Source organism: Ascaphus truei, chromosome 7, assembly GCF_040206685.1.
Source record: "Ascaphus truei isolate aAscTru1 chromosome 7, aAscTru1.hap1, whole genome shotgun sequence".
Classification (NCBI taxonomy): domain Eukaryota; kingdom Metazoa; phylum Chordata; class Amphibia; order Anura; family Ascaphidae; genus Ascaphus; species Ascaphus truei.
Window position 1 is genome coordinate 63,164,927 of NC_134489.1, and position 11,454 is coordinate 63,176,380.

At 49.0% G+C, this 11,454-nt stretch overlaps 1 protein-coding gene across 1 annotated transcript; it reads left to right on the forward strand.

Moving 5' to 3' along the window:
• The first annotated feature begins 360 nt into the window (after positions 1-360).
• On the forward strand, positions 361-5,558 carry GEMIN7 (gem nuclear organelle associated protein 7). The gene is made up of 2 exons (XM_075608752.1): positions 361-545; positions 5,007-5,558. Exons 1-2 carry the CDS (start codon positions 534-536, stop codon positions 5,358-5,360), a joined length of 366 nt encoding a protein of 121 aa, XP_075464867.1. The 5' UTR covers positions 361-533; the 3' UTR covers positions 5,361-5,558.
• The last annotated feature ends 5,896 nt before the right edge of the window (positions 5,559-11,454 follow it).

Genomic DNA, 11,454 nt, shown 5'->3' on the forward strand with positions numbered 1-11,454 from the left:
ATGTATAATAATATATATGAAAGCATATTCATAACAAATAATTCAATACAAATGAGAAATTAAAAGTAAATATGTTGTATAGTGAAAACATAATCAGACAGTATTAATAAATGCATAAAAGCAACAATAAACAGGAGCAGTATGGGAAATAAAATAAATGTAAAAAAAATAATACTGGTAGAATACAACAGTATTACTAATTAAATACATAATAAAAGCTAATAGCATCGACATATATTCTTAATAGTAATAATACAAATATGTCCAACTATAGTGCTATATTAATACATACGAGTTGGTGCCATTATGACATTGAACACGAGGTGGAGACGCTGCACTGCAGAACATAGGAAGGAACCAAAAAGCTTAGCAGCTATTCCTGAGGGAAGGTAGAGGATGAGACACCTGAAGAGGGAAAGAAGAGAGTGAACCCCAGGGGGCAATGCTGCTTCCTGTGCTTTGAGTCGGCAAGAGTAAAGGCTAGAGGTTTCGGGCAGGGGTTAAGCGATACCTAGTGACCGACATAGCGAAAGATGAAAGAGACGGTGAGACTTGTACATTGGACTTGTTCCACCGAACATCCTCCTCTTATCCTCTCTCTTCTCCCCCATCCCAGTCCTCTCTCTTCTCCCCCATCCCTGTCCTCTCTCTTCTCCCCCATCCCTGTCCTCTCTCTTCTCCCCCATCCCTGTCCTCTCTCTTCTCCCCCATCCCCGTCCTCTCTCTTCTCCCCCATCCCCGTCCTCTCTCTTCTCCCCCATCCCCGTCCTCTCTCCTCCCCCATCACTGTCCTCTCTCTTCTCCCCCATCACTGTCCTCTCTCTTCTCCCCCATCCCTGTCCTCTCTCTTCTCCCCCGTCCTCTCTCTTCTCCCCCATCCTCTCTCTTCTCCCACGTCTTCTCTCTTCTCCCCCGTCCTCTCTCTTCTCCCCCGTCCTCTCTCTTCTCCCCCGTCCTCTCTCTTCTCCCCCGTCCTCTCTCTTCTCCCCCGTCCTCTCTCTTCTCCCCCGTCACCGTCCTCTCTCCTCCCCCGTCCCCGTCCTCTCTCTTCTCCCCGTCCCCGTCCTCTCTCTTCTCCCCCGTTCCCGTCCTCTCTCTTCTACCCCGTTCCCGTCCTCTCTCTTCTCCCCCGTTCCCGTCCTCTCTCTTCTCCCCCGTCCCCGTCCTCTCTCTTCTCCCCCGTCCCCGTCCTCTCTCTTCTCCCCCGTCCCCGTCCTCTCTCTTCTCCCCCGTCCCCGTCCTCTCTCTTCTCCCCCGTCCCCGTCCTCTCTCTTCTCCCCCGTCCCCGTCCTCTCTCTTCTCCCCCGTCCTCTCTCTTCTCCCCCGTCCTCTCTCTTCTCCCCCGTCCTCTCTCTTCTCCCCCGTCCTCTCTCTTCTCCCCCGTCCTCTCTCTTCTCCCCCGTCCTCTCTCTTCTCCCCCGTCTTCTCTCTTCTCCCCCGTCCTCTCTCTTCTCCCCCGTCCTCTCTCTTCTCCCCCGTCCCCGTCCTCTCTCTTCTCCCCCGTCCTCTCTCTTCTCCCCCGTCCCCGTCCTCTCTCTTCTCCCCGTCCCCGTCCTCTCTCTTCTCCCCCGTCCTCTCTCTTCGTCCCCGTCCTCTCTCTTCTCCCCCGTCCCCGTCCTCTCTCTTCTCCCCCGTCCCCGTCCTCTCTCTTCTCCCCCGTCCCCGTCCTCTCTCTTCTCCCCCGTCCCCGTCCTCTCTCTTCTCCCCCGTCCCCGTCCTCTCTCTTCTCCCCCGTCCCCGTCCTCTCTCTTCTCCCCCGTCCCCGTCCTCTCTCTTCTCCCCCGTCCCCGTCCTCTCTCTTCTCCCCCGTCCCCGTCCTCTCTCTTCTCCCCCGTCCCCGTCCTCTCTCTTCTCCCCCGTCCCCGTCCTCTCTCTTCTCCCCCGTCCTCTCTCTTCTCCCCCGTCCCCGTCCTCTCTCTTCTCCCCCGTCCCCGTCCTCTCTCTTCTCCCCCGTCCCCGTCCTCTCTCTTCTCCCCCGTCCCCGTCCTCTCTCTTCTCCCCCGTCCCCGTCCTCTCTCTTCTCCCCCGTCCCCGTCCTCTCTCTTCTCCCCCGTCCCCGTCCTCTCTCTTCTCCCCCGTCCCCGTCCTCTCTCTTCTCCCCCGTCCCCGTCCTCTCTCTTCTCCCCCGTCCCCGTCCTCTCTCTTCTCCCCCGTCCCCGTCCTCTCTCTTCTCCCCCGTCCCCGTCCTCTCTCTTCTCCCCCGTCCCCGTCCTCTCTCTTCTCCCCCGTCCCCGTCCTCTCTCTTCTCCCCCGTCCCCGTCCTCTCTCTTCTCCCCCGTCCCCGTCCTCTCTCTTCTCCCCCGTCCCCGTCCTCTCTCTTCTCCCCCGTCCCCGTCCTCTCTCTTCTCCCCCGTCCCCGTCCTCTCTCTTCTCCCCCGTCCCCGTCCTCTCTCTTCTCCCCCGTCCCCGTCCTCTCTCTTCTCCCCCGTCCCCGTCCTCTCTCTTCTCCCCCGTCCCCGTCCTCTCTCTTCTCCCCCGTCCCCGTCCTCTCTCTTCTCCCCCGTCCCCGTCCTCTCTCTTCTCCCCCGTCCCCGTCCTCTCTCTTCTCCCCCGTCCCCGTCCTCTCTCTTCTCCCCCGTCCCCGTCCTCTCTCTTCTCAACCGTCCCCGTCCTCTCTCTTCTCCCCCGTCCCCGTCCTCTCTCTTCTCCCCCGTCCCCGTCCTCTCTCTTCTCCCCGTCCCCGTCCTCTCTCTTCTCCCCCGTCCCCGTCCTCTCTCTTCTCCCCCGTCCCCGTCCTCTCTCTTCTCCCCCGTCCCCGTCCTCTCTCTTCTCCCCCGTCCCCGTCCTCTCTCTTCTCCCCGTCCCCGTCCTCTCTCTTCTCCCCCGTCCCCGTCCTCTCTCTTCTCCCCCGTCCTCTCTCTTCTCCCCCGTCCCCGTCCTCTCTCTTCTCCCCCGTCCCCGTCACAATGCAATGGAGTGCTCTTCTCCCGTGACCCTCCTCTTCCCCCCGTGCCCCTCCTTCTCTTCCCCCCCGTGCCCCTCCTTCTCTTCCCCCCCGTGCCCCTCCTTCTCTTCCCCCCCGTGCCCCTCCTTCTCTTCCCCCCCCGTGCCCCTCCTTCTCTTCCCCCCCCGTGCCCCTCCTTCTCTTCCCCCCCGTGCCCCTCCTTCTCTTCCCCCCCGTGCCCCTCCTTCTCTTCCCCCCGTGCCCCTCCTTCTCTTCCCCCCCGTGCCCCTCCTTCTCTTCCCCCCCCCGTGCCCCTCCTTCTCTTCCCCCCCCGTGCCCCTCCTTCTCTTCCCCCCCCGTGCCCCTCCTTCTCTTCCCCCCCCGTGCCCCTCCTTCTCTTCCCCCCCCGTGCCCCTCCTTCTCTTCCCCCCCCGTGCCCCTCCTTCTCTTCCCCCCCCCGTGCCCCTCCTTCTCTTCCCCCCCGTGCCCCTCCTTCTCTTCCCCCCCGTGCCCCTCCTTCTCTTCCCCCCCCGTGCCCCTCCTTCTCTTCCCCCCCGTGCCCCTCCTCTTCCCCCCCGTGCCCCTCCTCTTCCCCCCCGTGCCCCTCCTTCTCTTCCCCCCCGTGCCCCTCCTTCTCTTCCCCCCCGTGCCCCTCCTTCTCTTCCCCCCCGTGCCCCTCCTTCTCTTCCCCCCCGTGCCCCTCCTTCTCTTCCCCCCCGTGCCCCTCCTTCTCTTCCCCCCCGTGCCCCTCCTTCTCTTCCCCCCCGTGCCCCTCCTCTTCCCCCCCGTGCCCCTCCTTCTCTTCCCCCCCGTGCCCCTCCTTCTCTTCCCCCCCGTGCCCCTCCTTCTCTACCCCCCGTGCCCCTCCTTCTCTACCCCCCGTGCCCCTCCTTCTCTTCCCCCCGTGCCCCTCCTTCTCTTTCCCCCCGTGCCCCTCCTCCCCCCCTCCCTCCTCCTTCTCCCCCCCCCCCTCCCTCCTCCCTGTGCCCCTCCTTCTCTCCCTCCTCCTTCTCTCCCCCCCTCCCTCCTCCTGCCCCCCCTCCCTCCTTCTCCCCCCCTCCTCTTTCTCTCCTCCCCTCCTCTTTCTCTCCCCCCCTCCTCTTTCTCCCCCCCCCTCCTCTTTCTCCCCCCCCTCCTCTTTCCCCCCCCCTCCTCTTTCCCCCCCCCTCCTCTTTCCCCCCCCCTCCTCTTTCCCCCCCCTCCTCTTTCCCCCCCCTCCTCTTTCCCCCCCCTCCTCTTTCCCCCCCCTCCTCTTTCCCCCCCCTCCTCTTTCCCCCCCCTCCTCTTTCCCCCCCCTCCTCTTCCCCCCCCCTCCTCTTTCCCCCCCCTCCTCTTCCCCCCCCCTCCTCTTTCCCCCCTCCTCTTTCCCCCCCCCTCCTCTTCCCCCCCCTCCTCTTTCCCCCCCCTCCTCTTTCCCCCCCCTCCTCTTTCCCCCCCTCCTCTTCCCCCCCCTCCTCTTCCCCCCCCTCCTCTTTCCCCCCCCTCCTCTTTCCCCCCCCTCCTCTTTCCCCCCCTCCTCTTTCCCCCCCCTCCTCTTTCCCCCCCCTCCTCTTTCCCCCCCTCCTCTTTCCCTCCCTCCTCTTTCCCCCCCCTCCTCTTTCCCCCCCCTCCTCTTTCCCCCCCCTCCTCTTTCTCCCCCTCCTCTTTCTCTCTCCCCCCTCCCTCCTCTTTCTCTCTCCCCCCTCCCTCCTCTTTCTCTCTCCCCCCTCCCTCCTCTTTCTTTCTCCCCCCTCCCTCCTCTTTCTCTCTCCCCCCTCCCTCCTCTTTCTCTCTCCCCCCTCCCTCCTCTTTCTCTCTCCCCCCTCCCTCCTCTTTCTCTCTCCCCCCTCCCTCCTCTTTCTCTCTCCCCCCTCCCTCCTCTTTCCTCACCCCCCTTTTCTCTCTAGTACACATTCTCTCTCGCGCTCACGCAAATTATTTCTGTTGTGCGCACATTCTCGAGCGTTCTCTCTCGCACATTTCTTTCTCTTGTTCTCTCTCTCGCCACTCGCTTTCTTGTGCCTGCATTCTCTCTCGTCCACATTCTGTCTCTCTCTTGCGCTCTCTCTCGCCCTCGTATCTCACGTGCACTCTCTCGCCCTCATTGTCTCTCACGCGTGCGCTCTCTCTCTCTCCCCTCCAGGACCCCCCACTGCTCCCCTTGGTCCCCGTTCTCCGCCTCCCCCTGCCCCCCTCCACCTCAGGCCGCGGCTTTGACCCCTCCTCCCCCCGCGCCCTTGCCCTCTCGCCCCCTGCCGTGCAGCAGAGAACCCGGGCATCTCTCCGGCAGAGCTTCTTACGCAGTGTCCTCTCCTCCGCTGGCCATCCGGTCACGTTCACCCTCTACCAGCGTGTCACCGTCGCTGCTCAGCGCTTCAACGTCTGTGACATCGAGGGACTCAACTTCCAGGTGTCCAACCTGCAGACACCTCTCGGGGTCCAGAAGGAGGCGCTACTCCGAGGGCCGGACATCATATCGTACTCCTTCCACCTCTGAGTGGGTGTTGCCTTGTAATGTTTGCTGTTAAAAACTACATAGAGAACTGTATACTTTATTAATTGCTATTACACAGAGAACCATACTGTATATATCCTTGTTACAGTGTAATTACATGTTATAGGGCTCATGCAGTTGTTACAGAGAATTGTACATCATATCATTGTTACAAAGTAATAAAAATATTACTCAAACAGAGACCTGTATCATTTATATATTAATAAATGTTGTAATAATGGCTGATACATTGAGTACACAAACCTGTACGCGTTATACGTCATTATTACAGTGTAATTACATGTGGCAATAGGGCTGATACATTATGCGGGGAGCTGTATTTTACATGTGTTTGAAGCTGCAGTTCAAGTTGCTGTTTAAAAAACAAACAAATATTTTAAATCTGTGCATCTATACAATCTGCGCACTGACAAGTGATTAGCTGGGCTGCAGGTCGATCCGTTCTCCTGTCATCGACCGCTGAAGATTCCGCTCAGGGGTTCTTTAAATCACTGTTAGAGCTGCAGAAGATTACCGAAGATGCAAAGTTCTGTGTGGAAGATCATGTGACCAGACAGGCACTAGATACAATTGGTGCATAGCTAGAGAGAGGGCAAAAGGGGTGTGCCAGAGCCTGTCTCGGAAGGGGGTGTTACTTTGTAAATGGTTGCTATAGAAAAAAAATGCTTGTTACATTAGAATACTTTAAATGTATTTTTTTTTTTTTTTAAATGCTACAAGTATTCTCTCAGTACAGAACTGATTTATTTAAAAAAACAAACATGCAGGATAGTGCTTGAACTGCAGTTTTAAGACAGCAACTACATTGTAGTTTCAATGATACCTGCAACATTTATATAACATGTCTATTATGTTAGAAGAAAACTATTACATTGTAATTATGCAAACAGATTCTTCAAAGTACCGGTCTCCTCTAGGACAGAGATACAAAGTAGTTCTCTACTCAATTTCATAATGCAATTCTGCATTTAATGTTTCGGGTCCCATATGGACCTTTCATCCCCTGAGGAACGTCCGTTTGGGACCTGAAACGTTGTCTTTCCTCTGTTCTTGGCTGGCACATTAAATGCAGAATTGCATTATGAACATGTGAGTAGAGCTCTACTTTGTATCTGTGTCTTAGCGGAGACCTGCACTTTGAAGAAATTGTTTGTCTGTGTTGTGTTGGCTGCACAAGCAGGATTCTCCTCGCCTGAGTCTGTTTCCCCACACTTTGGAATTGTATTGTAATTATACAGACATCTGTATCATTTATTACAGTGCAATTACATGTATGAAAGCTATTACACATATCTGCATTATTTATACATTGTTTTTACTGTGCCATTACACCGTAACTAGAGTGGGAGATTATTACTCTGTAATTATGTGTATATAAATGTGATTATATGGTAATTACAAGTCATGCTTCATGTATGTAAATGTACCATTTGTATATTATTACAGTGTAATTGCATGTTAAAATAGACCATCACATTGTAACAAGTTTTGTATACAGTATTGTAATTACATGTTTAGGCTATCACTATCATTCCATACAAATGTGTACATTTTATATATTGTTAGTGTAATTAAATATTATAATAAGGCTATAACATTATAAATAGAAGTATAGTGCTGGAATAGTAGTATTGTATATCCTCTTCAGCCCTTGTCGATCCACTTCTGGATGAAGGCCTCCCCAATGTTTTGTTAAAAATATATATATAAAATAGTGTAGGAGTAATGTAATAACATAGTAATAGTTATTTGTAGTTAAGGTTAATGAGGAAAAGATTGAAATACTGATGCTCCAATTGCCTCTGTGTCAGTGTCTCTTCAGCATTTGTGTGACAAGTTGGTGATCTTTTAATGATAGGGGGACCTGGTGGGGTGGGTTAAGGGTTTTGAATACACACAGGAATATGAAGATATGTATGTCTTTATTTATATAGCGCCATTAATGTACATAGTGCTTCACAGTAGTAATACACGACAATCATATAACTAACAAATAATACAAATAACAGAGCATGGGAATAAGTGCTTTAGACTTGAAACCAGGTCCTCTCTGTTACTGTGTCCATCTGTCAGTGTCACGCTTGAGGGACAAACTCCCAGTTCCCCTTTTGTATGTAACTTCCAATATCACGTTTCTCCCTACCTACAGAAATCGTGGCAGGAGACCCCAACCCTCCTGGTCACCCTCCGTCCCTCTGTTTCTCCCCCCCCCCTGCTGTCCTCTTGTACAGTCAGTGTCCCTATTGTATTCACGACCCCTCTTCTCAATCCCCAGAGCCAAGCAGCATAGGCATCTGGGTATTACAGGAACCAATCACCATACATTGTAGGAGAGAGAGGTTACACAGCCTGGCTCCTCTAGCACAGTAGACAGCCGGATACCTTTTAGAGCTGGAGTGGGGAGGAAAGAGAGCCTGGCACCTCTAGGACTAATGCCACATTCTTCCTGTAGGTTCAGACACATACTATTGGGATGAGATCCCATGGCACCTCACCCCATAGCGATGTCACCCACTGGCGCCCAGAAGAGACATTCTGCGACTGGGTCATAAAAAAGATGGAGGACGCCCACGGCTTAGAGGCCATTTATGAGGCGCAGGTATCACAGACCTGCAGTTTTTCACTCACCCCAGCAAGTTGACCGTGACACAGATGTGGACCTGGAAGCATTTCAATTATTTGTATATGATCCGTGATCTCCTGAAAATAAACGTATTAGAGGTTTGTGATTGCTGAATTTGCATTTCTGAGAATTAAATTTAGCCAGCAAAATAAACATATTAATGACAGTATTGAGTTGTTTATCATAGGACAGAATCCACAAATCACATAATTGAAACAAAATTGAATGATATAACCTGTTCGGTTAGTTAAGAATGTAGAGCTATCACGCCAGAAAATCTTTACCAAAGGACACCGAATAAACAAATGTCCAATATGCTCAATTTCTAAATCACAGAACCTGCACGGAGGTGGGACATCATCCAGATATTTATTGCTGCTGTAATTGGTTAGATAATACTGATAACGTTTTAAAATGTCATTATTTTTGTGTTAATGTAACAGGTAAATTAAGTTAAAGTATACCGTCCATGCATACAATATTTTCAAATTTGCTGTAATATTTGGGTATAGCAACGGGTATTCAGCATTGTTTTTTAATTAACACTGAATGTATAAAAGAGTATGTATTGTATGTCTTTATTTATATAGCGCCATTAATGTACATAGCGCTTCACAGCAGTAATACACGTGACAATCATATAAATAACAAATAATACAAATAACACATAAAGGGAAGAAGTGCTTCAGACAGAAAAGTAACATTTAGGAAAAGGAGTCCCTGCTCCGAAGAGCTTACAATCTAATTGGTTGGTAGGAAGAACGTACAGAGACATTAGAAGGGTGTTCTGGTAAGTGCGTCTGTAAGGGGCCAAGATTTATGTATGAGGTGTAAATGATCAGCCACTGAGCTACTCCTATGCTTCCTTAAGTAGGTGTGTTTTAAGGTGGGTCTTACAGGTTACTAAAAGAGTTACTGCATTTAGAGCTCAGTATAAGTGTGCCTTCAATGTTATGTTAAAGCTGCAGTTCAGTCAATATCCTGCATGTGTGTTTTTTTTAATAAATCAGTTCTATAGTAAGAAAAAATACTTGTAGCATTTTCTGTTTTTAAAAAAACAACTTTGAAAGACCAATTTCTTGTATTTTATTTTAACAACCATTTGCTAAGGCACTGCCCCTTCATGTCCTGTCACAAGCCCTGGCACACCCCTTTGTCAGCCCTGCCCTCCCTCTAGCACATGTCAGTGCAGGAGTGCTCATGAATATTCATGAGTTTCCACTGAGTGACAGAAGCAGAAGAAAAACATATGCCATCTGTAAAGATCTTGCCAAATTTTGCCGATCAATACATGGAGAACGAATTGACTGGCAGCTATACAGTTCTTTAGGTAATTAGAGATTGCCCACATGAAACTATTGAAGTAAAAAAAATAATTTACAAAAAAAAAAAGACTGAACTGCAGCTTTAAAAAGACTAGATTTAATAAGATGCCTTAAAGATGCTGAACACTGGTACTAACTATATAAAAAATATTGTAAATAGGTTAAAAAAAAGTATATTTACAGTATTTGAAAATCATCAGAACTAATTGTATCTAAATCATGATCTAGTATATCTGCAAAAGTAATTCCATTGTCAAACCTTTCTTTAACAAATATAGATTTTTTTTCTTGTAACGTATATATTGGTTATGCCATAAAATAATATTTTGAGGTGGAATATTAGGAGTATAACACAGTTTCCAAGTTGATATCTGCTTGTGGAAATTGGATCATCTAATTGGCAAAAAATCACAGCTTAATAAAAAATGCTCGCCACTAAGCTTCTGGAAAATAGCTTGAGTTACCCAAAACGAAATAAAATCAGGATTTATAAAAGAAAAAAACTATCCAAACAATTTTAAACATATCAGTGAGTTTCAAAATAGATTTTTCGGTCTGATTTTTCCATAGATATCTGAACAACTGGCTGCTAATATTTTTATACATAGGCTTAGATACAGGTAAGACCATCTATGGATGGGTAGACAAATCTAGCAATACCCTCAGCCTTGCATAACAGAGCACTGCCAAATATAGGCACATCTTACTGCACCAATAAAGAGAACATTATTTAAACTTTAAGATTGTCTAAAATGTACATTTTCAATTTCTTTATTTTTATTTACATGTGTTCTGAGATATGAAAGACTGTTTAACTGGAATATTATAAATTGTGGGTGTGCCACACTTTCCAATGGCAAGTATTTCACCCTTATTGATATCCAAATGTCATCCAGAAGCCCCGGAAAAGGCACAGTCTGTTAAAGCAGCAGTCCAAGCTGCTGTTCTCTCCCCCCCCCCCTTTAATATGTTCATCAATACAATCCACACAATGATAAGTAATTAGCGAAGTTGTCAATCGATCCGTTCTCCTGTGATCGATCGGTGAAGATTCGGCTCTGGGGTTCACTAAATTACTGTCAGTGCAGCAGAAGAGGACCAAAGTTCTGTGGGGAATATCATGTGACCAGGCAGATACAATTGGCGCACTGCTAAAGAGAGGGCAGGGCTCAAAAAGGGGTGTGCCAGAGCCTGTTTGAGAAGAGGAAGGGGATATAAAGGTGTGCCAGAGCCTGTTTGAGAAGAGGACGGGGATGTGACTTTGTAAATGGTTGCTATAGAAACAAAAAATGCTTGTTCAATTATAATACATTCAAAATGTAATTCAGAGTTGTTTAAAAAAAATGCTGCAAGTATTTTCTCATAGTACAGAACTGATTTATTAAAAAACACATATGTAGGATATTGCTTGTTCTGAAGCTTTAATACTATTAGAAACATTTCCCAAACCCTTTAAAGCTGCAGTTCAAGCAATATCCTGCATGAGTGTTTTTTAAAATAAATCAGTTCTGTACTATGAGAAAATACTTGTAGCATTTAAAAAATAAACTTTTAAATACATTTTTAATGTATTATAATGTAACAAGCATTTTTTGTTTCTATAGCAACCATTTACAAAGTCACATCCCCTTCATCTTCTGAAACAGGCTCTGGCACACCCCTTTTTGAGCCCTGCCCTCTCACGAGCAGTTCACCAATTGTATCTAGTGACTGCCTGGTCACATGATCTTCCCCAGAGAACTTTGCATCTTGGGTCCTCTTCTGCTGCACTGACAGCCTTTTAGTGAACCCACGAGCCAAATCTTCGCCGATCGATCGCAGGAAAACGGATCGTTTGGCAATTTAGCTAATCACTTGTCAGTGTGTAGATTGTATTGATGCACATATTGAATGGAAACACTTATTTTAAATTAGTACTTATTTTTATTTTATTTTTTAAACGACAGTTTGAACTGCTGCTTGAAGAATAAGGAAGTGTTGTCTGCGAGCTGACTGATCTTTATCTCTTCATTTAATATTGCAATTCCAATTATATTTGTACAGTTTTTAATGTGTAGATAATTCTGCAGTAAAAATGTGGTATGCTGATGTCGGACAACCCTGCCATATTCCGCACAATTGGGAATCG